Genomic DNA, 26,956 nt, shown 5'->3' on the forward strand with positions numbered 1-26,956 from the left:
CCACACAAGCACAGATGTGCATGCAAACACGGACACACACAACATCAGAGTTCCTGCACACTAGTGCTGGTATTGCCTTTTCGTGACTTGAAGACACGCTTCACGAGAATGAAACTAAAAAGTGAACACTGGCTGCATGTAGCTGGATACCGGTACTGACACATGCAGCATTACAATGAAAAACTAAAACCACAAACTAAACACACAAACACAAAAGAATAAAATATGGTGCTAGCCGAAGTGCACAGGTACGAACTAAACAAGTTCTGGGGAAGTGACATAGTGAGCTGACTGTGGTTTATACTCTGGGCAGTTCTCAATCACAAGCTCATCCTCAACCAGAGCAGCGTAGTTGACGCTGTCATCAACCTTCCTGACAACCTTCCTGGCCCTGCACGTCTGAGCGACACTCTTGCCAAGCACCATGACTATGGCTAGTCCAAGGAGAGCGCCGCCGGAATAGAACAATCCCTTGCGAATACGGTGATATCTGTCATATCCTCCATGGCGGGCTTCATAGATCACTTTGTTGTTGTAAGTGATGAGAAGATGGCCATTGCGCAGCATGGAGGTAAGCAGGTCTTGAACAGGGCCACCTCTGATGGAAGTCACACCTTCAAAGATAACTCTGCCTGCATATGCAATGTAAACTTTGGTACCATCAATAATCTTCTCCAGCTTCTTGCCATCAACCGACATCACGGTGTCGTGCACAGCATGACCACTGACCACACGACGAATGTCCGCAATGGTACGCACATCACTGCCGGTAGAGCCAGCAGCAGCCGTATCATCCCCATTGCCCTTATGCTTGAGGTGAAGACTATTCCCATAACCAGCCTCATTGATAATGTAGGGTCGGTGATCTTGAGGAAGATTATCAGACCTCTGACCATCCTCTTTCTTTACAACTACCGGCTTGGTCACAGCTACCTCAGTTCTCATGATCTTGATCGGCGTCTTCTCGTCTGCGACATGTGCAAAACCATTGGACCGAATAGTCCCAACACTCAGGTAGCTATTAGCAAAATCCAGGGCAACCTTAGCTTCCTCAGTCATGACCTTTGAATGCTTGCTGGCAAAGCTACACAGTGATTGTTTAGATGTGTGCTTCTTGGGCGTTAGAAGCACACTACCCAACTCAACAATCCCATCCATAGCAGGATCCTTGCAGCCAGCCAATTTGGCGATGACTGGATAAGCATTGTTCTTGGAGTAGACAATGTGAACTACTTTGCACAGGTTGTCATGCAGAATTTTCTTCAGCAAGCTGAACATATCCTGTACCTTCTTGATCAGCTTCCTGCGGAAAGAGAGAGCAGTAGGCTTCGTGGGTGCAACCGTGGGTTTTGCGCAAATATGTTTCACCATTCCAGACGTCATATCGACATAGTGTAGATCGGATTCCTTGTTCTTAATAAGTTGATTGTGGACGATATATCCATTACTTCCAGCAGAAATCTTCCGCCACATCGAAAGAGCAGTTTCCAGATCCTTCAACTGACGAGCGTTCTTGTCTGGTTGTGAGCACACGACAGAGGCTACAGCCATCAGCACTAAGGCCCACCGCAGAGCTGCCATTTCGACCTCTGTCTCAAGCAACCTTACTCTAACCAACTTCTGTGGCGTTTGTACTCTGCTGAACTATTTACTCGTTCAGTTCCAACTTCCTTCCTTCGCTCTCTGCTGTCCTGTCTGTGATTTCGGCTTGTTCTTTTTTACTAGAGAGGTTTCACGTAAAAGTCTTACGTCCGTGAACTTTTACGTCAAAAAGTGAAAAAACTCACGTAAAATTTGACGTGTTTTACGTGAGTTGACTGTATTATTTTTATTCTTTTTACCAGGCGTGCACGCGTGGGCCATCCCCTGGATTATCAAAATGGGTGCCTTATTATTTTCTTTTTTTCTTTTTCTGTTTATTCTTTTTACCAGGCGTGGGCCATCCCCTGGACTATCAAAATGGGTGCCTTATTATTTTTCTGAGTGCAATAAAGAGTTGATCATGCCCGCTCGAAAAAAAAAAAAAAAAAAAAAAACTGTACCGCCGGCCGCACGTAAGTTCATGACGTGAGTTTTTTTTTTTTTTTTTTGCACGGGCAACAGAACATATTCTTTTCTGAGTAAAATCAGTGAGCATATCATGAAAATAAATCCGAGAAGAAAGAAAAAGGCCCAACCCTGCCCTGCCAGTTATTTGGACTTACGGGGGTCGCCATGGCAAATAATAAACATAAAACTGCACACGTACGTTCGGGCTCTCCGCCTTCTCCGTGAAATTATAATACCGTAAAAGAAAACTAGAGGGAAAAAAGAAGCAACAATGAGGAATAGGAACTGATTTAGGAACCACTTGCAGTCAGTTACACAGGGCAGCGGGCCTCGGCAACGGCCAAGGTAGCAGATGCATCCGCCACATCGCTGACGCGCATGGGCGTCGCCGAGCACCACGCAAACAAACCATGCTGGAGCGAACCAGAGCAAAGCCAAGTCGGCAGCGAATCCACGCCATTACACGGTTGCGGTACGGCTCCTTCGTCTTGTAGGACAGGAGCCCGGCAATCCGCTTATAGCAGGCTGTTGCCGACTTTCCCATGCCGCCTGTTGAGGAGAGAACGAGAGGTGAAAAAGTTGCATGTTCGATCTCTCGAACACTGTGACGCTCCTCATAGCAGCGGCGTTTCTCCCGTTCGTGGCGCTGGTAGCAGGAGGGTACTGAGGTGGAGCAATTTGAAGCCGCGAAAGGGTTAAAAACCCGTACGTCGAAGAAAGTGCGGTCAAAACGCCCACCCCAGACACCACTAGCTGCTATATCCAGCCTAGCCCGGGGGTCCGTTATGGCAGAGCGGTAGCGGAATGCTTCCCCAGTTACCGGCTGCAGGTGTGGTTCAGTGGTGACGTTGTTGGCGACCCGTTTGAGGAGACCAGCCGTAACATCTCGTACCTCGTTGTGCCTCAGTGAGGGAAACCCACCCAGAGAGCACGACAAGGCGTGGGCGACGGTGAACGATGCACCACACGGGCAGATCGATGGAAGGTGGGCTGGCGGCCAGCCATAGCGGAGCGCAAGGCCATCCCGGAACTCACCCTTCGAGAGGGCAAAGCCATGGGCATTCAGGGGTCTACAGGTCAGCCAAGACGACGCACCCTTCTCCGCCGCCAGACCGACACAGAGCTGGATATCAGTGTTCTGCGTCAGGATGAACTCTTTGGCTGCTTGGGCCGTTGAAGTGCGGGTACGACTTGCCACCTCCCTCTTAGTGGACCGTACCAGGTCCAGCACATGGCCAATCTGGGTGTCCTGGTCCAGAATCTTGCGGACGAGCGCCGAGGTTATCGCTGCCGATGCCCGGAACTGGTCGCCCAAGGTGGTGGGGTCGACTAAGCCGAGGCCTCCTTCACGGCATGGGAAAGCAAGGACCCTTCGCTCACGTGAGTTTACTGGCTTACCACACAGGGCAGGAATAAGGACATTGGTGATGGTGTCTTCCAGAGGGCCAAGATTTTCAGCAGCACACTCCATGACTCTGCACAGGAAGGACCAGCGATGCTTCAGGCCTTGCGTGAATGCTGCATAGGCAGCCTGTGGCTGGGTTTCGGCAATCTTGGCCAAGGACACGATCTCGTCTTTCCACTCGTTTGCCTTCGATCTGGGAAACATAGCTCTGGACGAACTCCGTCGATCCGAGTGCAGCACCTAGAAACCGGTGGCCGTCGGTGGTAATGTGCACACCGGTCCCTGCAAAGGCGTCCTCAGCTTCCGTCAGGTGACCGGCCTTGACAACCAGGACTGATTTCTCAGCATTTGCTGCGTACCCATATGCCGGTCCTTTCTGTCGCAGAATATCCCACCAAGCGCGTAGTCGTTGGACTCTGCCGCCCGCGGAGGAGTCGTCTGCAAACCACATCTGGATCGTTCCCTCAGCCGAGAGAGCACGAATGAGGGGTAGAATGCCCAGCGCATACATCGGCATCGCGATGGGATCGCCTTGGGTGGTGCCCTCTGCCGACATGATGACGCTGCCCCCAACAAACAGCTTTGCGGGTTGTCGGTAGCTGTTAATAACGACTGTCGCCAGGGATGGGCATAGGTGACGCATGTTGCGCAGGCATGCTTCCCTGTTCAGCGTGTTAAACGCATTCGTGGCATCTGCCATTAAGACCACTTCGGTATCCTCCTGGTCGAACGCCTGCTGCATGGCATGTATCGCCGCCTCGATCCCACAATCCTGGCCTGCACAGAGTTGAAGGGCGCCAGCTGCCTCTTGAATATCCTGACCAATTACGTACAGGATGGCCTTGCCCACCACTCTCCGCATCACCTCGCCAATCCCAATGGGTCTAACCCCCGGGTTCTTGTTGAGGGGGATGAGTCGGGATGCCAGGTACGCTTCCAGCGATCGGGGGTCGACAAATTCGGTCACCACACGTCGAGCAGAGCTTGCCAGCGCATCGCATAGCAAGTCAGACGCATCGGAGAACATTGTGCACATCCACCTCCATGCCTCAGCGTCTACACCTGACGGGCCGGCTGCGCCATGAGTGTTGAGTACCGCCTTTCTCACCAAGTCACGATTGAGACCAGAGAACCTGACCGGATGAGGCTGAGGAGGGGGAACACCTGGTATCAGGGCCTCCGTGGCTAGGGGCGCAGGGTCAGGGTGTTTGTCTTGCAGGACCTCCTGCACTGACTTGTCACCGATGCTGTCATCCAGCGCCAGGGCTCCAGCATTTCCGTTGGGGGCTAGCGATCGTAGGGCGTTGGATAGCTTCCCACTTGTCACCAGGTTTGCAAAGTGGCGTGCATCATCCTTCTCCTTGTTACCCCCGCGGTGGGGCCGGCTAGGTGCTGTGAGCTCCTCTTGAATCGTTCGGCATTCGTGCAGCAGGTCGTGTAGGTCCCCTCTGTGCCATGCTGCTAAGCGGCGCTGAAGGATATATGCGGATTTCTCTGCAGGACCTGGCGGCTTCTGCAGCATCAGCATTTGGAAGACCATGGCTACTTTCAGAGCTATGCCTTCATATGGCCCACTGGTTCCAAAGCACACAATGTAATTGGAGAGTTGGGATACAAAGAGCTTGCCAGTGGCTCCTCGGGGTACCTGCATTGCATTCTATCTACAGTGTACCACTTCTTCGTACACGTCTTGCACAGCCTGCACAGAATCCAAGTTGGTACGCTCGCCCAGAAGGAATCCTGTAGTGGGGGCAGTAGGGAAATTCGGGAGATCCCGTGGGCCTTCCTCCAGCTCCTGACCTGAGTGTGTCGGGGTCTGTTGCAGCTGGCTCTGATCCAGATTGGCTACGAGGTCGACCTCTTCTGGGGTGGGCACCACAGGGCTTTCCTGGGACGCACTTGTGCGTGCTTGATGCTGGTCCAGTGTTCTCCACGCATACTGCTGGGAGTCCGACTGAGCGCCGGCAGGAGGCTCGTCCGCTCCGCCCTCCGTAACCACGGTGGTTTGTTGCAGCTGATCCAGTGCTCTCCAAGCAAACTGTTGGGAGTCTGAGGCGGCGCTAGCGGTCTGATCGCCAGTAAATCGAGTGGATTGATTGGCCTCATGGACTGTGTACTCATGGTAAGCCGTGACGTGAGTTTTTGGAAGCTTCGCTTGGTTATCCCGACCGAATTTGTGTGAGTTTCCGGAATTTTATCGAGATTTATCAACAAGTTTGTTGGAAGATTTGATATTTGTGCGAACTAAACCCGAATCCTGCCAAGCAAATTTTCACGTCACGTCGCACGTGTAACTTTTAAAACCTCTAAACATTACACGTAACGTGAGATTTAAAAGAGAAAAGGACATATGGATACGAGTTCTAAAGAGTAACTCTCCATCACTGTAACATGATACTATTATAGTATCATGTTACAGTGATGGAGAGTTACTCTTTAAAATTATACAGTCAGAAAGTGCAATAACTAGGCACAAAACTGACAGAGTACTGAGACATTCGACGTCCTGACACCTAACTTCAACACATTCAACACATCTCCGTACTCTGTCAGTTTTGTGCCTGGTTATTGCACTTTCTGACTGTATAGTATCATGTTACAGTGATGGAGAGTTACTCTTAACTCGTATCCATATGTCCTTTTCTCTTTTACATTTATTTATGGCTCAACATCCGAGTTTCAAAAGTGAGATTTGCACCGCGTTTTGAAAAAATGCCAGGAAGAAGAAAGGTGTGTACCGCGCCCACGTTGACAACGAATTGTACTTGTTCAGAACAAAACAGATACGGTACTCGTACAGTACTCCACATCAGGCACATGACTCATGGGAGACTTGGGAGTACAATATAGTTGTAATATACTGATCGACCCAGACAGCTATATTCTGCGCAACAAAAATTAATGTTGCTGGGGCCAGCAGCAAGAGTACATAACCCCCAGGGGTTATGTACTCTTGCCAGCATGCTAGCAGTGCTAGTGCCAGTAGTGGGAGCTGGAGATCTTCGATGTTACTAGAAAACCGATATTTTGCTCCAATTTGCTCCGGAAAAACGTGTATTTTATCAACTTCCCGTACAATGTTTCATAAAAACCACAGGGTCGGTTTCTCAACACGGGTTTTCACACAATGTGAAATAAACTTCAGAAACAACTAATGTTGGAAGAGGATACCAGGTTTGCAGAAAAAAATTCTGAAAAAACTCAAGTTGAACTCTGATGGTACCGGTACATATGGTGAGCCAATTTAATTATGGTGAAAAAGGAGAAGGACAAAGTGTTACGAGTTACTACTTGCAACCATGGCAACTGTCCAACAACGTAACCAGGTCATCAGTATACAGTCAGCGAGTGCGACAACACACACAAAACTGACAAGGAGTACTGAGACATTCAACGACCTGACACCTAGCTCCAACCGTGATTTCCTCAAGGCGCAAGCCAACAACCTTCCAACTATTGAACTTGGAACTGTGAGGCTCGGGTTCCCGCGGGAAGGTCCAAGAGGCCCTCCATCCTTCCCGGGGAAGGAAAGCGCATAATCATAACTCGTAACACTTTGTCCTTCTCCTTTTGCCATTTATAGCCAAACTGAGCTAGAAGTCCATCTTCAAGTTTATGAATGGACTGTAGGTTCAGTGCTAAGTCACCGATAAGGTGTTAACGGGAAATTCTCGTGCGTTTTCACTTTTCGTACAAGTAGCAACGCGCAACAGAAATTACCTTGGTGATATACAGCACATGAAAGTGATGCGAGATGAGGCAAAGGAGAGTCTGTACCAGGGAGTCGTAAAGATATGGTATTATAGTAAGTACGGCTACCTGGTCAGCACAGTACCTGTAAGTGTACCATGTGCCGGCTGCCACCATAACTGGGAACCACTTCTCATGCTTCACAGTATACAAAATTAAACTAGTTTTGATAGGTTATACAGGGTAGGGTCCAGCACTGGCCAGCAGCTAATCATCCGAGTGATTACAGCAAATCATAAAAGTTACTCAAATAATAGGAAATGACCTAACTGCACGATCATTTTGGCTATCAGTCTGCACGATAAAATTAATATGTACAACATGAGTGATGCTAGCACCATAAATACACAAACTGCAACGCCTATACTGTGACAGTCCGCATCTGTTAACAGATTTTGCAAGAAAACAGAGAAGCCTTGCTGTGGTGCATACAAGACGAGTGTGCTCAGGTTAACTTTAACGTAATGCCAGTTTCAGTCTCTCAGGCCACATGTTTCAGCACACAAAGGTATCCTCTCAACGACCGTGACTCACTCAGATCAGGCATGCATGTTCAATGCAAGCCGCTATGATAAACGGAGGGCATGTATAAATCGCAACTTGGAGACTTGCTAGAACACAATTAGCCGGCATGCATGCAGGATTGAATGTAGGAGCAGCAGTGGGCCACACCAACATCCCAGATAAACACTCCAGCTTGGCGCATGCAAGCGGCGCACCAGCACTGATGATTACTCCAGCTTAGCACATGCAAACGCACCATGGCCATCAGAGAAGTAGACACGCAGTCCCTCCTGATCGATTCGTCGCTGGCTGCTTCCTTCAGCTGTTGCAAAGCTGGGTGAAGTCGGTGATGTAGGTGATGAAGCAGGTGTTAGACTGCAACTCAGCACAGGGTAGAAGCTGTGTGGGCCTGCAGTGTGAGCAGCAACACCGAGATTTACAGTAAGGGAAAAATCACTGCCCGCATACTAACGTTACATGGCCTATTAGAAGACATTGAGTGCCGGATTGTGAACCTGTTCTATCTCCTAGATTGCCATATTTCATTTACTCCCCATGCATAGCATTACTACACATGTAGACTGATCCTTTCCTCCTTCCCTGACCGTGACCTAATCAGGCACAGTCACCATGGTTACCTACTTCGAAGTAATACTAAAAGGGATCCGGTAACAGAAGCCGTCAGTAAGCGCAATTTTTACTGCAAAGTATTCCCGTCCTATTCATCCTGAGCAGGCTTGGAAAGAAGAGGCTAGTACTCTTTAGGACAAATACGTTTACTTCATAGTAGAACTGAGGGTAGTGTTTCACTCACCAGAGCCCAACATAGGCAAGAAGCCAAGTAGCCTGCCATCTTCAGAGAACCAGTACAGCTCTTCACGGCAAAAGCCATTTCCTTTCCGGGCAGAGCGGAGTTGGGTTGCACACACCAATAGACCTGATACGGGAAAGCAAATATCGAACAAACGTGCTTTGAAAAATATAGAACACCGATCACCTCAATTGGGAATGTAGACAGGACATGAGCACGGTAATCAAGTGCAGTGTTCACTCCCATGAGCCCCTCGACAGGCTACTAGCCTCTGAGTCACCCCTCATATACAGTATATATACCGTAATAAATTATACTAATACTTCTGAGGAGTTCACACACAAAAGGCACATAGCGCCATTCGTGTGTGCCGCGCTGTGGCATTGGCACACGCTTAGCAGTGGGGAGGAGGGTGACTAAACATACATATACAGGAGATTATCACTCCAGGTGTGATAATGAGAAAGCAATTAAGGTGGCTGGGGCGGTACAACTTTTTAGGGGTCATTTTGATCACATTTTGACTGCATTTTTGAGTTTATTGGCAAGGTGGAGATGAAATTTGAAAATGTTTTCTGGTGAATCTCTGGAGAAGAGCCTTCTCTAGCCTCCTATAGCTTTATTTTTACTTTTGGACAACATTTGAAAATGTTTTATGAAAGGTCCGTGAAAAAATAACACGGACCTTTCATAAAACGTTTTCAAATTTCATCTCTGCCTTGCCGATAAACTCAAAAATGCAGTCAAACATTTCCCAAAAAAGTTGTACCGCCCCAGCCACCTTAAATAAAAAAATACGTAGGAAAGGCAGGAATGGGAAACTTGACTGAAAAGAGCTACCATGAATATCTGCAAATACTTGTTGAAGAAAGTACGTCCGCGAAATATGTACATGTACCTCCTCCCTCTCCACCAAAACACACTCTAAAGAATGTTCTCCCAAAAGCAAGTACAGTCGAATGTCACTTATCCGGTCGCCAGTTATCCGAGCACGTCGGTTATCCGACAAGCCCGGGAGTGGTAATTTTATGACTCTCAACAGTAAAATTCTTTAAAAAATGTTTTTTTTTAATATTATACGGTGTAATATGCATTTACTTGAAGTAGATGTGGTCAAGTATGCTAACATGTATGTGTACATGGAGCAATTCATGAATAGGCATGAATATATTTGGGTATTGTGTACATAAATCAGTGAAATCCAGCCATATATGAACATAAAAAATGATATCAGTTATCCAACATATCCAGTTATCCAACATGCCTGATTCCCGAAGTGGTCGGATAAGTGACATTCGACTGTACATGTACATGTATCCTTGCTTATTAGTACATACTGTATTTTCCGGAGTATAAGCCGCAATTCGAACTCTCAAAATTTACCCACAAAAGGGGGGGGGGGGTGCGGCTTATATACTTCGATGATCAAATTAACGTTGATAAATAGGATAGATGTCTATATTTCGTGGCAAAAAAAATGGGGGTTGTGGCTTATACTCCAGAAAATATAGTAGTCTCTGGGCATCAACAAACTGTATTTTATAACGAGACTTATCTTGTAACACGACTTGCAAAAACGTAAACTACAGACCCAAACTTACCTTTCTGGGCAGGAAGAAGACATGCTTCCACTGGCCACCCAGATAGCTCTTGTTCCAGTACAATACGTGCTGCGCTCCGACCATCATTACTGTGCCCAGTATAACACAGGATAACACAGGATAACACAGGATAACACAGGATAACACAGGATAACACAATATAACACAGGATAACACAATAGGATAGGTCAGTGTGAACAATTTGGACAATTATTTGGACAGTTAATCAATGACCATAGTAGCGTATGAAGCACACTGGCTTACTCTGGCCTGCGATAGAGACGAATCCAGACAAAGTGGCACTCAACTGCCAACACAACGTCTCTGGATGAACCGATGCTTTCCTCGCCATCTTTAAGCAGTGCAGCTGGATGGCTCCTGCACAGAACGGAAATGTTGTCCGGGGATCCACGGTAGAATCTCTCAGCCGTCTCCACAGACTCCTCATCTTCAGGGAGTCCATCATCATAGCTGATGTAGGGAAGACCATCCTCCTTTGAAATATCCACGTTACCGGCTGGCTCAGCCTCAACAGCTGCACTTGCTTCACCTGTCACGTCAACGTCCTGGTGACTGTCAGAAGCATCCTGGGCAGCTGAGAAATGACCATCAGTACTAGCAGTACTCTGTGCGGACTGTGAACAGAACGCAGATACTTCTTCGTCAGTCTCCAGCATTGGCACCACCTTCATTGTCCTGCCATCCACAAGGAATATGCCGCCTCTAGATTGAATGATGATCAACTCGTCCAGTTGGAAGCAAGATGGGCAGAGTGGATGCTGTCTGGATCCCATATCAGTGGTGATCCGGAGAAACCCAATGCGCCTGCAATCATTGGGCATGTCGCACTTCATCAGCCAGCTGTGGTACAGGAAACAATATGCAACCAAGCCGACAAATAAGCAGGAAGTTGGTGCCAAAAGCTGCATTTGGAGGTTGTGGAAATGACATCATCACATAATGCATTATATGGAGCAGGAAACCAGTGAAAGTGATGCCACTCCATACAAAACACCTCGATGATGACGTAATAGCACAACCTATACTCAAGAAAAGACATGGAAAGTATTGAAAAGGTATTCCCGTTTTTAGGAACCCCAACAAAACTTCCAACTGACATGCGAATACATGTACTAGCATAATCCAACAAGAGTGAATTATTTGGTAACATTATTAGGCTTCAAGCTTGTCATTTCCCAGGATTCACATTTGCCAGGATTCACATTTGCCAGGATTCACATTTGCCAGGATTCACATTTGCCAGGATTCACATTCGCCAGGATTCACATTCGCCAGGATTCACATTCGCCAGGATTCACATTCGCCAGGATTCACATTCGCCAGGATTCACATTCGCCAGGATTCACATTCGCCAGGATTCACATTCGCCAGGATTCACATTCGCCAGGATTCACATTCGCCAGGATTCACATTTGCCAGGATTCACATTTGCCAGGATTCACATTTGCCAGGATTCACATTTGCCAGGATTCACATTTGCCAGGATTCACATTTGCCAGGATTCACAATCAAGAAAAAGAGGTTTGGGCTACAGTATTGTATCAACAAGAGTGACAAGGGAGAAGGAGAGAGAAAGAAAGAAAGAAAGAGAGAGAGAGAGAGAGAGAGAGAGAGAGAGAGAGAGAGAGAGAGGGAGGGAGAGAGAGAGAGAGAGAGAGAGAGAGAGAGAGAGAGAGAGAGAGAGAGAGAGAGAGAGAGAGAGGGAGGAAGGGAGGAAGGGAGGAAGGGAGGGAGGGAGGGAGGGAGGGAGGGAGGAAGGAAGGGAGGAAGGGAGGGAGGGAGGGAGGGAGGGAGGAAGGAAGGAAGGGAGGGAGGGAGGGAGGGAGGGAGGGAGGGAGGGAGGGAGAGAGCGAGGAAGAGAGGGAGGGAGAGAGGGAGGGAGGGAGGGAGAGAGGGAGGGAGGGAGAGAGGGAGGGAGGGAGAGAGGGAGAGAGGGAGAGAGGGAGAGAGAGAGATAGATAGATATATAGATAGATGGATAGATAGAGAGTGAGAGAGAGAGAGAGAGAGAGAGAGAAAGTAATTCGGACAACTTCACAGAGTGAGAAACACCACTTACATTCCAGGATCTCTTGATTGAACTGTGAACGCAAACTGATCAAACAGGGAGACGCGCATGTCTTTGAACCCCTGCAGATCGCGACGGGTATTACACACCATCTTACCATCCTGATGAACAGTCACACTGCAAACACCAGGGGAGATAGCATGACAATATAGCATACACACAGCACACAGTCTCCAAGTCTCTGCTGGTTTGCACAGGTTCTTCTTGTCCCTGCAAAAGGTTCAGGTCAGCAACAACATGCACTACCAAACACTCTCAGCCAAGGTAGCCCACAGGTGTGCCATTCCATCAACCTCGCGATGACACTAGTCTTTCATGACAGTATACAGTACTGCACAAGCTCTACATGCTGCCAACGTACACACGTGTATCCCCCCCCCCCCCCCCCCCCACACACACACACGCACACACCACCGCCAACTTTCTTTCTCCCTGGCTTCCTCATCTATCCTTAGCAGCAGTGCTGCCTCCATGCCGTTTTTCGTCTGGCGCAGGGAGAGTAATGCCCAGTGATCAAGTACAGTGTGAGTTACGTTACAATTATACTGCTCTTCACCGTACTACAGTGCTCACTCGGGCAAAATTCCCAATCGCAGTCAAGTCACAGAAGTCCACCAGCCGATTGCAAGTAGCTGCTGTTAACGAAATATCACCTGGATGAATCCGGGGAATTGTGTGTTGTTCCCTACGTGGGAGTTCGCGCTTTTCCTGACGACTTGCCGAATTCTCACTTGACTGACTCACGACTGCCATCAAAAGCATGCGAGAAGCGCTCGTTCCGCACCTCCATGAGGGGCACTGACTCACGCTGCGGTCTGCAGTTCGCGAGGTGTTTGTCGTGCTGGAAACAGTGACACTGTAAGTTGGTATCCCTAGTGATGTTTTTAGGCTCTACGAGCAGAAACTTTTAAATTATCCTACTCAAGCTGAACTGATGAGGGGCGAATGCCCCTGGAACACTGTGTACTGAGCAGAGAGTGGTCCTTTCTTGCAGGTTTACTGAGTGGAAAGTTCGATGGACTTCTCGTACGCTCTGGATGGCAGTCGTGAGTCAGCCAACTGTCCTACTTCACCATCAACAATACTTATTCAATTGCAACATTCCTGTTTTGTTTGGCAAGAGAAAGAGCACCTCCACCTAACACGCTCTCTGGCCTACTGCCCCTGCAACCTGCTGTAGACAAGAATTCCAGCATTCCTGTAACCTGCTGTAGTTACTGATGCTGCAACCCGCTCTGACTACTGATGCTACAACCTGCTGGCCTAGGACGGTTTTTCGTTGTCTGGGGCTCCTACTACCTCACACACCAGCAACATGACTACAAGTTGTAGATACTAAGAAACCATTCTTCCTCCATGCAGCACAGCTGCTGCTGTTTCCACCACTATAGGTCTCATCAGTGAGGGTTGAGAATAATTTCTAGCCATTCATTATTCTCAACCCTCAGTGGTGAGACAGACCTATAGTGGTCGAAACAGCGCGATATGGAGGAAAAAATTATTCGCAGTATCTACAACTTGGAGTCATGTTTCTGGTGTGTGAGGTCGGCCAGAGAGCGCGTTTAGTGGAGGTGGAATTACTTTATTGATAAACATGCCGAAAGCTGCTGCTGCTTACCCATAGAGAAGAGAAAGAGCAATGCGATTTATGACTAACTGGGGAAGGAAGATAAGAATCCCGAGAGGTTAATCTTATTCAAGATTTACTACTCCCATAACAAATGACCACCACCCCCTATCTTTATCCCTCTAGTGATCAACACACGGATATATCGGATCCTCATATAATTTTCTACTTCTGAGTCAGTAGGAGCGCGCTTACACTGCGACCAAAACACGCATCCATGCAGTCAAGCGGCCAAGTTGGATGGCAACGACATGCACGTGACAAAACGTCGCGGTTATATTTCAAACTCTGACCACAACCTCAAGAGGGGGGGGGGGGGGGCATATATGTCGAGTTGCATGGATGCGCGTCCTCAAGGAAATATCACATCCAAACTTCTCGATAAAGCATCAAAATGGCAGCAGCTTTCCATCACATTCTGGTAGTATTTTACATGCACTTTTTTGTAGCAACAATGATGAATGAGAGAAAATATAGAGGAGACTACGGGTACTATGAGAGATTGCTGGAACAACTTTGCATACGCGTACATCATACTATGCTCCGTACCCACATATACCCAATGCTGTAGACAGCAAGCTGTTTCGGCCATCTAGGCCTCATCATATAATATATAGCACCAAGGTCATACAAGATCTTTGTTTCTTCTCCTATTGTCAAAATCCGCTATACATGGAAATTCAGCCTTTTAAACACAAGGTAGCACTGGGACAGGATACTTACAGATAACCAAAGCCTTTTGACCACCCAGCAACACCTTTCAGTGGCAGCACAAGACATCTAGTAAGTATACAACAGCCAAGACATACAGGACATGCAAGAAATACAAGTTATTTACCGGTACTTGCACTCCAAAAACATGGGTGCAGTGAATGGGATTTTTGGTCTTTGACCACTTTGTGGTGGGTCTGATCTACTCACCTCCCACCGCTTAGGAGCTGCATCTGCGCCTTGATCCAAGAGGGTGGTGGCGTTCCTGCGGATGTGGAAAACTTGGCTTTCAGCCAAGTCTCATGCGAACCGTGAATTGCTTTTAATACTTTAAAAAATTCGGCAAGGGGTGTGTGTGCAGTCCTCCGTGAAGACTGCACAACTTCTGCATTTTCATGTGTGTAGGCAGCAATCTCCCTTGATACAGCTCTGGGCAGTCTTTGTTCTGTTGCTAGTTTTTCAGTTGTTGTGCATCCTGGATATTGAGACGATGCCAGTGAGCATAGTCTATTCTGTCCATACACTGTTACTTCTCAACCATACCCACGGTGCAAGAGGAGGTATGCGTGAAGAGGAATGATAACAGCGAAAAAGTAACCTCAGCGTAAGCATGAGAAACGGGTTCAGAACAGTTTTTTCTTCTTATTGGAATCATCAGTGAACTTATGTAACAAAGTACACGCATACGTCTGAAAGACTCGGCTTGCAGCAGGTTATAGCGTAGCATCAAGAGTACATAACCCAGAGTGTGCAACTCCTATCTCGAGCTGCGATGGGTTCACCCACGGCGGAATTTTTTTATTGCGTCATTCTTTGGCTGAAGTACATCATCAAGTGCGTATGCTTTCCCGCACATTTTTTGTAAATACGGTGAGAGTTCACCAGGTTCAGGACACATCGATCTATCGTCCGTTGTTCTGCTTCGACTACCGTAGCTGTGATGCACAAATTCTTTGTACTTAGATCTCCGGCTACGCATGATGGCATCAGCGAGCCAAACAGCCGCCAAAGACTGATGTCATAAAAAAATTCCTCCGTGGGCTGGGGGATCGTCGAGTTGCACACTCTTGGTTATGTACTCTTGGTAGCATGCAGGATAACCTTGGAGCAGGTTATAGCGTAGCACGCAGGATAACTCACTATGCTAGTGAGGCTAAGTTGCGCGTCTTTATTTGATATGAAGTGAATTTCTGCTCGCGTTGCTTGGCTCACATGTTCTTAGAGCTCTTGAAAGGTTGAAACACATGAATTTTCACGTCCCATCTACCACCGGTGTCTTTTCGGAGAAAAAGTTTGATATTTGGAACAAACGACTCGAGCTTGTTGTCACAGTCGAAGATTTCTAGACATCCCCCAGTTCAAGTTTGTGCTGTATCAAGTTTGTGCTGTATCAAGTTTGTGCTGTATCAAGTTTGTGCTGTATCAAGTTTGTGCAAGTTATCAAGTTGAAGCAGTTGTTGACCTCCGTAATCCAGAACTCCTCGGCTAGTGGCAAAAGACAACAGCAGCTGCAGCTTGTGCGTTAACTGGTGGATCCTCCATGTCAAGCAGCATACACATCGATGAACAGCAAAAAAGAAGAAAAGGAAATAGAAAAGGCGCCAATCTTGACTTAATGATAGCTTGCATAGACCTCGGTCCTACCGGTAGGACCTACCGGTAGGACCATCATACACAGACATGCTGCATGGCCTCTGTTCTAACATTGACGTAAAACTTGACCCTAAACTGTTGCTCAGGGGCTAATGAAGGAGTCCACAAATTTTAGACGTGATCGCACAAGGCATAGTACGAAATTCCATGGTAACAGCAAATGGTAACCATGGAAACGGTGTATGGAATTATGCATTCCACTGCCTTGGCAGACTAATAAAAACATTAGTACCTCACCACGATTGATGTGCCATGGTCAAAATTCACTTTGGACAGAGTTGCAAGCGCTCCGACAGGAGTATGTGCGGCCATTTTGACAATTGATAAAATTGCGCGTATGCAATGCACTGGACATAGTCTTGCATTTTGCGCCATTACTTTGCCTGACAAAGACCTCATCTCAACAATTGTTTCAAGAAATTTCTCAACCAAAAGCACTTTTGCAGCGCGATTTCTTGGGTCCTACCGGTAGGACCCGTGGTCCTACCGGTAGGACGGCATGCAAGCTATCATTAACCTCCACTGAAAATCATGATAACTGTAACAGTACAGGGATGAATTTATCCTGGATCGCATCGCAGTTTGCGATGCAAAATCGATCTACTGCTACTCAAAAGTCATCCTGACTCGCAGAAAACTGCGATACATACAGACTGTCCATGCCTAGCCTGCTCTGTCAAGTAGCATGCATACAGTGCCTTGTATGACTCAGTCAGGTTTTTTTTGCAAATGGGCTTTCAGCATTACTCTCAAGAAGGACAATGTGGTAAACACCCAACCTTAAAAGAAAAATGCTAATCAAAACAAAAGACTGCTACACAATTGTGATCTTGTATAGCAGAAACTGCTATGCAAAAATATCACAATAAATTCATCCCTGCAGTAGTTCTGGAAATGCTTTGGATTGAGGAAGACTCCTGGACCGACGATAGCATTGCCGGCAAGTAATAGTTTCTCCATTTTTTCCGCCTCGACAATATTTGAAAATCCAAAAGATGAATCATGCAAACCTACGATTTTAACAAAATACAACCGAAAACACCAGCCTAAATTTCTTTAACTCGCATTGTAAAGCAATGTGCAATGAGAGAGGAGAGAGGAGAGAGAGAGAGAGGGGGGGGGGGGGAGAGAGAGAGAGAGAGAGAGAGAGAGAGAGAGAGAGAGAGAGAGAGAGAGAGAGAGAGAGAGAGAGAGAGAGAGAGAGAACTGCAACGCACGTTGAAATCTTGCTTTTATGCCAATCGATGGCCCATTTCACGTAAAATTCAGCGTCATGTCAAAAATAATGCTCAGCTTAACCTCTCTATTGAAGCTGCAGACTCCATAAACATTTTTACTGATTCTTTTCTCGTTGGTTTTCTACATCTAGGGCATGTTCGATTATACGAATCCGTGAGCCCCGGACCCGGATTCGCCAAATTCATACATGTTGATTGTACGAATCCGGATCCCGAGAGCATGGATTCGGATCCAGTCAACCCACCTCCCAGAGACGGATTCGACGGATTCATTTCCATGGTACGACTCATATCTACTCAAAACTCCCAATATGCGTACACTAGGTCAAGGGTTCACCATATTGCGTACAGATACTACGGGATGAGCTGTAGCAACACAGTTGCTAAGGCCTTGAAACAGATTATCGGTTGTGCACATTCGATTATATCCGTCCGATCGAAGTGATCTGGTCGGCGGGGATCGGGATCCAGTTTCCACAATCGAATGCAGCCCAAGCATTACACTGTCCTTTACCCACAACAAAAACAAGTAAGCATTTGAGCACTCTCACCTGGCTTGGAAGCGAGCAATGGGTATCACCCCGTCCGTGCTGCTAGCCAAGCTCTGTGTGTAGTATTCATACTCATCAACAGCACCAGTGTTAGCATCAGTGAATTCGGGACAGAGATGAATTACTGGTGAAAGGAAGCTGGTTACAGAGCGGGCATCGACCACCTGAAAGAAAAATAACATTGCTGCATTCTGAAAAGTCGGTGTCAACTGACTTTTTTCGGCTCAAGTCAGTCAAGTGTTTCTATTTGGATATATCCGTATTATAAAGTGGATACTTGGGCATGTGCAGCCTGCTCACAGTATATACGTTGGGAGCACTTTGAATGGACACAGGGCACACCCCTGCTCACACAAGTGAGACCATCGACAGCTGCAGGATGTTACTACATGTACATGATCTGTACTGCACAGTAAATATATCGTTGATTAATGAATGGAATGGGCATGATAATTATTGTTTTTCCTTCTCCACAATGTCCCACACATTGCATGCCACAACACATATAAAGCTTACAGCTAGCGCGCGAACTTTATGCTCTTGATACAGCACAATCTTCTTAAACAGAAAGCAGATGCTTGCTTCACCAAAAGTGAAGACTGCATGAAGACGAAAGCTGCCTCCGGCCTCATCTGCAGGCAGTGCCTTGGTACTTGGGCGCTTGCCGGTATTCACTGCCTGCAGACGTTAGAAAGACAAGACATTTCCAAAAGAATGCCTCTGTATCCAAAAAGGGGAACTTTCGAAATAAAATACAATAGGCAAAGAGGCGAAAAGGAGACAAAACTTGCAGTCAAAGTGCGAAACATGTGAACACACTACTTTCGCAGCCACAGAAAAACCATCAATCTGATCTAAACGTTTTTTGTGGCTGCCTTGAGCAATCAACCACCACAATAAGTGACCAATGAGGATACAGTGTGCTTCGATCAATATAGAAGCCTCCTTCACATGGGCATCGAAAACTAAATTTTCTATTTGTTGGACTCTTCATGAAAAAGAGGGCAATATACATGTATTCATACTCGGCATGCACTTCAAAGTTTGCGTCAGCTAGTGGAGAGCAGCTAACAAGTTGTTGTTAGGTTTGCAACGCATGCACTATCACGATGCTTACCTCATAATCACAATACTCTCCACTGGTCACATAGAGACGCAGCAACTTCTCAGCAGCAGCTATCTCCGCAGCATCCGTCATCTTCTCATGAATCTGTCGTCGGACATCCTTCAAGAATAAGACAAGCGTCAAATGGCCAGTTTTGGCTTGAAACTACCGCAGTTGAATGTGGTCCATAAATTTACCGCACTTGGCGGTGTATAGTGCATATTATAGACGTGCTATTTCACGCTGAAAACCGCGGGTGAGCACTATACACACGATAATAAAGATCTGCACGACGAAAAGTACTAGTAGTGCAAAATGTACGAGATTCCCCACTTCTGATCCGGCATAATCCAGAAACACAAACCCTCCACCATTTGTTGGTTAAGCAAGTCGAGTCTGTCACTGTCACGTCTCACGCGTAACATGTTTCGAAGTACGCAGTTAGCTGAAGTGCTCCCCAGTCTGCGTACAATTGAGTATCATCATCCGAGCATGTGTATAATTTCTCCAACTAAATACAGTGAGACCTGCCGAGGTGACCACTCTGGTGAGGTGATCAGCTGAGCTAGAGGACCACTACAACCAGGACCAAGGGATGTTATTTCCGGGCGGACCACTACAACCAGGACCAAGGGATGTTATTTCTGGGCAAACAACCCAGGATAGTGGTCACGGAGACTACCTGTACACTGGACAACATTTTGCAGGTCCCTTGAGCGGTCGGCTTGGACAGGTTTCACTGTACCTTGGCTTCCATGATTGAAATGTTGCTCCAAAAGGGGCTACACATTACACACGGGCGCATGTTATACTCCCAGTCTCCGCCGGCAGACATACTTCATGATTATGCCATGCTCATATGCATGTATTCACCAAATGATACCAGAAGTAATCATAAGTTCGAGGGAATGAAAAATGGAAAAAAGGCTGAATAAAAGAATAGACTATTGACTCGAACCTGGGACCTTTGCTAAAGGTTAGTGATGCTCTAACCACTGAGCTATTGCGCATTCGTCACCCAAGCAGTGACTGTTCAATATTTTTGTTCAGACTTTGAACCTCACGATTCCTGTGAAACTACACAGGCTGGAGGGACATAGCCCTCACTGTACCCACACACATCATGTAGTAATTAACTAGTACACGGGAGCCCAAAAGCATCAAATATCCATACGTTTGAGGGAATAAAAGGGGAAAAATCTGAAGAAAAATACCAGAAATGGACTCAGATGGAGAGCCAAGGTTTAATTTATACAAAAGAGAAAGACCAAGGAACTACAAGTTGCGCTGTTGCGCTATACTGTCCACTAACACCACCAGTTACTAAACAATCAGCTCATGCGATAACACTGCACGACACTGACCGACGGTATTGACGTTCTACAACTAACTGGCTAACAGTTCTAGCACATCTTGGATGCGCACTCCAATAGCCTTCCACTTGGAAGGTTCTAAGTTATAGAAATAACACAAGGAGGGGAAGGTGAGCGCAACCAAGATTAGCACGAGCTGAAAGTCTCAGCTGTGAAGGACGTTGGCGGATGTTCATGCATGTCGATGGCGATACTGGCAAGACCGTCGGTTAGTGTCGTGCAATGTTATCGCATGAGCTGATTGTTTAGTAACTGGTGGTGTTAGTGGACAGTATAGCGTAACTTGTAGTGCCTTGGTCTTTCTCTTTTGTATAAAAATACCAGAAATGAATATAATTATTAAATCAGAGCACACCTCAAGCACCATTGCATATAGTCCCGATTTTCAATTTAGGAACACCGCCTTGCCACAGCAATAGACGAAGAAGGAGGAAGAAGGAGGAAGAAGAAGAGGAGGAGGAGGAGGACAAGACTATAGAGCATGTAGCCATAGTAGTGATAAAGGAAATCTGGTACTTGTTTTGTGCAGTTTAGAGTAAAGCCAAGAGGAATACACTACACTACATTACACTACATGCACCACACAACGTACAATGACAGGGTGTATTCTAGGACGAATTTCCAACCGGTTACGGTCCAATGAAGAGGGGGGGGGGTCCAGGGGTCCCCCGCGGAAATTTTTTTCAAAATACAACCCAAATATGGCACTCGACAGCAATTTAACAGATTTCTTGGTGCTGGAGTACAAACTCGTGACCCTAGTACCAGCCCACGCGGCTTCGCTGGAAGTATCCGTCCAGAAAAAAGCGTTTGACCATTCACAGCTCCATTCACCCACAGAAAAGTACGGGCGGTTGGAACTGATTTGTAACCTTTCAACCGGTCGCCAACAATTTCAACCGGTCGAAAACCGGTTGGGGCGGTTCTAGAAAATTCCCTGAATGTACACCACACTACACAACACACACTACACAACGTACAATATACACTTCACAGCATCATGACACTACACAACTCTGAATTGAATGCAGTGCATTCCTCACTCCCACCGAAACCCTCACCTTGTAGAGAAACGCACGTAAAGCACCTCTCAGGTCAAGGTGGTGTGTGCGGCCATGGGAGCCATCGGCACCTGACAACTGTAAGACAAGCGGCTCCACTGCCAAGTATCCGTGCAGGTAGCGATGAAGAACAACACTTGGACCATTGGGCACATTCACCAGCTCAACATGCTCTTCAGCTGCGCAACAGGATTTCACTGCAAGCAGAGCATGTTATACAATCTCCATTTCACTGCAAGCAGAGCATGTTATACAATCTCAATAACCATATGCATACGCAGTGCTGCCAAATAGTAGTCACACAAATTAGGACACCATTCCTGAACCCCAGAAAGGACAATGGACACTTTCGATTATACATTTGGGCCCAGGTTTTATAATTCTCGAATGAACAGAATGAACGGATTGCGGCCATGTAACTGTTAAACGAACGACTACACGTAAAAATCGTAAAAGGGGATCACATGGGATCCCGTGCACCCTCTCGTGCACGTGAGTGCTTCAATTCTGGAATTAGCAAATCCGCCTCAGAATTGACGGAATTGGAATTGATGACGGAATTTGGGTAATCGAACGATGCATCCACCATAACTAATTCTAGAATTGACCGAAATGTGTGTAATCGATTGCGGCCATTGTTCTTTTTGCGGTACAGTGACATGAAGATGTGTTCAACTAATTCACATGCTATAGGGGTTATGCGAATGATTTCATGACGGATTTCCTAATGGGCACTAGCCACTAAGTATACAGTGCAATTCAGCAGATTTCTAAATTCTAATGGGCACTAAGTCTGCAGCATGAGTCGCTAGTGCAAGTGCAGCGCTATGCCGCCGCGGAGTCCGCAACTTTGCCAAAGAATCTCAACTGATGCTGTAATTGCATAATCTCTCTACTTAGCAGAGAGGCTCTTTTTTCAGATCGGGTTTCAACGCAGAGTGGATTTTCAGACAGTGTTGGAGAAATCGGACTATCTCTTAATTTGCTGGCCAAAAATCCTATATATAGGATTTGAAAATATGTGACCTGTACGCCATTGTTATTGGTCATCATGAGTCATTCATGACCCATAATAACGGCATAATGGTTTTCATAGAAGCTGTAAATATGTTTGAGGCATGAATGTTTACTTTTTAGATTCATAGGACATCATGAATACCCATTTTCAGCTAGAATTGGAACTTTGAGCAGCATTGTTAAGCTGGTGTCATGGAAACGACTGAAGCAGTGAATGTGCAAAAGAACATTACAGGTGTGGCACGGGGTGGTTTCATGACGACATATCGCACATGCCGTCGTGAAATTACCAGTTTTAAGGATAAAACAAGGTCCAGTAAAATCTCAAATCCTATATATAGGAACTTAGAAGTTGCGACTTCGTTGGAGCAACCAACTTCGAAAAATAGGGCACAGGCCTTAGAAATACTGCGCAAGGAGATGAGCTTTAGATGTAAGTATTTGAAAAAATTATCTTATTCAACTCTCCATATCTACTAAGACCTAACACGGAAGAATTGGTCACATGCGTTTCCCTATGCTCGTGCCACATCCATTCTGAGTTGAAAAATATGACCAAAATCCTTATAGGATTTAGCAAATTAAGCACTAAAATCATATTATAATATGATTGAAGAAGATCCGAACTACACGTGGGACTGAAGGGCCATCACACAATACAGGGTTGAAAGTGAATTGATTTTGCACGGGTGTCTAAAGTGGATGGAGTGAGCGACGTCCCATTATTTTCCAAAAGGCATCAGTAAAAATGGTACCCAGCTCAAACCACCGCAGAATGTAGCAGGCTAATGCATCCGTGTGTATAAATGTTCACCAGACATGGAGATGAACTACTGTAAAACCGACACATTTCGGTGGAGATTTATTTTCGATAACTTCGGTACAGGTAATTTTTACCGTGAATAAAACGCGACCTAAAATTCAACAACGCCATGCCACACAGTGTGCAAAATGCATTTTTGGATCTGGAAAACTGGTTTACCGAAATTTTCGCACTACCAAACTATTGATTTTGTGAAATACCGAAATATTACACCACCGAAAATTCCTGGTTTTACAGTAATGAATGAATGCATGCATGCATGGGCGACTGCTTGAATAAAAAGGAAAGTACTACGGAGCTAAGAGCTTACGGGTGGCGAGCTGACTCGTCTTCCATGCCACAGGCGCCATGTTGGCATAAGAGTTGACACATAGCGAGCTGCAGCGATAATAACAGATTTGGTTACAATGAGTTACATGACATTTAATTAACGGTCAATCTCTGGTCAGACTCGGGTGGAGAGCCAAGGATTAACTTTAAAAGAAAGGACCAAAATGTTACTTGTTATCCGTAGTTTGTGTCCAACACTAACAGTTATGAGCAAGATGTTGTGTAGTCAGAAGGTGCAACAGCTAGTACAATACTGACTGATGTGAGACTGACATTCAACGACCTGATGATAAGCTATATCACGTCTTGGATGCACAAACCAACAGCCTTCCAACTTGGAAGGTTCTAAGTTATGAAATAACAGGAGAAAGGGGAAGGTGAGCGCACTCAAGACGAAAACAAGCCCGGTCTGTCTCACTTCGTGTCCACGTAACTTCCCCTCTTTTTGCTTATCTCCGATAAACATGAGCCTCCCAAGTTTGGTGGTCGTTGTTTCGCGTTCTCGAAGTGAGCCGTGGCCGTCCTGTGCCGTGGTCCTTCGTATTTCGTCACCTTCTCGTTGAAGCTAACATTCTTACTTAAGTAGTTTGCCGTGATGTTAAGCTTGTTTTCATCTTGAGTGCGCTCACCTACCCCTTTCATTACTTGGAACCATCCAAGTTGGAAGGCTGTTAGTTTGTGCATCCAAGACGTGATAGAGCTTATCATCAGGTCGTTGAATGTCAGTCTCACATCAGTCAGTATTGTACTAGCTGTTGCACCTTCTGACTTCACAACATCTTGCTCATAACTGTTAGTGTTGGACACAAACTACGGATAACAAGGAACATTTTGGTCCTTTCTTTTAAATCTCTGGTCAGCTAGCTGTTTTCGATCTTGCTAGATGTCATCAGCGGAGCTCAGAGTGATTGGCCGTTTTCGATCTTGCCAGATGTCATCAGCGGAGCTCAGAGTGATTGGCTGTTTCGATCTTGCTAGATGTCATCAGCGGAGCTCAGAGAGATTGGCCGAGCAGATCACAGTGAGATCTACTGAACAAAAAAGAATTTTTAAACTGGCTCAAAGAATCAAAGTCAGCAGGCTCTAACTGCGAGAAACACAGCGAGCTTTGCATGATGTTTCTAATCAGTACGACGGTGTTGTAACATCCACTAAGACAATATGGAACCGCAGTGCCCAATAACGAATGCATTCAATCCCAGATTCGAAAGTGCGACATGACTCATTTTCTTTGCAGCATGCGACCATGATCGTGACCATAACACCTGCTCATCTCAGACGAGTCCTAGACCAGCAGGTGTACACAATGTATGCAAAAACTGGCCCAAAGGTGACTGGAATAGGGGTCTGGGAGAGCGGGATATGGGGATGGAAGAGAGCCCACATCACTTCACACTACACTTATCCATGTCGTCTCCAGGCTACAGCAGACTGGTCAATCCAGACCTTGAAGTAATCCATTCAACTAAGACCATGGGTGAGTTTAGTAATGAGTGTTATGGACCACATGATGCACATAGCAGAAGTGCAACACGAGAAATCTAATTTTATTCTTCTAAGCACAGGGAAGAGGGGAGTGGAAGGACCTTCGTGACAACGTCTGCAAGTTCAATGTTGGCGACTATGACTAAAGCCGAATAATATTGCTCCAGATTATATCACATTATTTTAAGACTCATAACTGCTGTGGTAATAATAATTGCCATCAACACATTTTCACGACAAAATTTCCTATTAACGTAGTGGGTGGATTTGCATGCACCTGCCAGCATATTACTGGGTTATTCTCAAACTGGAGTCGACAATGCCGTTCCTTTTCTTCCTGTGTCTGTTTCCTCTGTTCAATTTGCCGAATGCTGTCATGTGCTCCTTAGCAGGTACGTATTGGTATTGCATTTATTTTCATTTTTTGTTTTATATTTTGATTCCAGTTTCATGACGCACCGAATGCTCGTTGTTCACTTCCTAAGCCCATTCAGCACGTGCAAATTGGTGGGCGGTTTACCACCGCTGACATTGACGCGTAAGTGCATAATAATAATAATAATAATAATAATTTTACAAGAAGTCGGAGGCGGATAATACTTTAATAACGAAGGTACGTGTTGGGTCGTAAGTATCCACGCAAACACACATCCAGTCAAAATAAGGCACTTGTCAAAGTATCCGAACGTTTTCGGTCCCTTCTCATCAAGGATTATACAGGGAATGGCTCAAGTTGGAAAGACTAAAACTTATATAGCGTAAAGATATGAGATAACAACACTCGTGACAAGGTGGAAAAAGTATCAAGTTCAGCACGACACAAAACTCGAAGGAAATAATAATAGTGACAAGAACATAGTGAGCAAATTAAGTTACATTGTTAACACCTCGACGAGGAGTAACACCAAACAATTGTAGCGACAACACATTTTCTTTCTGTACGCAAAGTTCAGGATCTAACTTACGGATATACAAAGCTTCTAACACAGCCAGATGCAACGCACATCTACCACGTGACGATATTGAGAACACATTATCACTGTACAACTCACGACAATTGGTACGGGCTGACAGATGTTGCTTGATGGACGAAGTGCGATTCTTAGCTCCGTTGGGTGTAGTCTCCTCCAATGTCCCGTCATCTCGCCTCTTCGCGGCATCACCACTATCCGTCTCTTTGCTTTTCCGCGGCCTTCCACGTTTTCTGACACTAGCCGTTGTGTGCGCGATGCCCAGTGTCCTTTCAGCTACGTCTCCTCCATTGCGGATTTCTTTTAATCTTCTTACTCCAACTTGTCCGGTGTTCGATATTGAGGTTCGTTTTCGCGGTCTACCACGTTTTCGAATATTGACTGTTGTTGTCACTTCCGTTGTCGTTGTACGTGCGTCCTCACCCGTCCGTATTTTTACTTGGCTTCGCGTAACCCTTCCCGACGCAGACAGATCCTTTGTCAATTTCGGTGGTTTACGTGTCGGTCTTTCACCATCTTTCACGCTGTTCTCAGCTGGACCCTGCGCTATACACGCGGAGGAGGACGGGCATGCAGTGATATCTTCACAGGAAGAGGAAGATCCACCGATGGACTGGACAGCACATTTTGGAGGACGACCACGGCGAGGACGACACTCACGCGCATCAAGCGGAACAAAACGCTTGATACGCTATATATACGATATATAAGTTTTAGTCTTTCCAACTTGAGCCATTCCCTGTATAATCCTTGATGAGAAGGGACCGAAAACGTTCGGATACTTTGACAAGTGCCTTATTTT

General features: G+C 46.3%; 1 protein-coding gene across 1 annotated transcript in view; it reads right to left on the bottom strand.

The window, feature by feature from the left end:
- Window positions 1-7,085: 7,085 nt before the first annotated feature.
- LOC135809001 (uncharacterized) overlaps window positions 7,086-26,956 on the bottom strand; it is a 49,705-nt gene continuing 29,834 nt past the window's right edge. Inside the window, exons 17-27 of the mRNA XM_065322256.1 lie at window positions 23,679-23,746; window positions 21,529-21,725; window positions 19,107-19,214; window positions 18,506-18,667; window positions 17,990-18,153; window positions 14,560-14,616; window positions 12,201-12,326; window positions 10,385-10,981; window positions 10,121-10,209; window positions 8,523-8,645; window positions 7,086-8,117 (exon numbers count right to left, since the gene is read on the bottom strand). Of these exons, the coding sequence (XP_065178328.1) occupies window positions 7,936-8,117; window positions 8,523-8,645; window positions 10,121-10,209; window positions 10,385-10,981; window positions 12,201-12,326; window positions 14,560-14,616; window positions 17,990-18,153; window positions 18,506-18,667; window positions 19,107-19,214; window positions 21,529-21,725; window positions 23,679-23,746 (1,873 nt within the window). The 3' untranslated portion in view covers window positions 7,086-7,935. The remainder of the gene's footprint in view (window positions 8,118-8,522; window positions 8,646-10,120; window positions 10,210-10,384; window positions 10,982-12,200; window positions 12,327-14,559; window positions 14,617-17,989; window positions 18,154-18,505; window positions 18,668-19,106; window positions 19,215-21,528; window positions 21,726-23,678; window positions 23,747-26,956) is intronic.

The sequence above is a fragment of the Sycon ciliatum genome, chromosome 2, assembly GCF_964019385.1.
Source record: "Sycon ciliatum chromosome 2, ocSycCili1.1, whole genome shotgun sequence".
In the NCBI taxonomy this organism is placed as follows: Eukaryota; Metazoa; Porifera; class Calcarea; order Leucosolenida; family Sycettidae; genus Sycon; species Sycon ciliatum.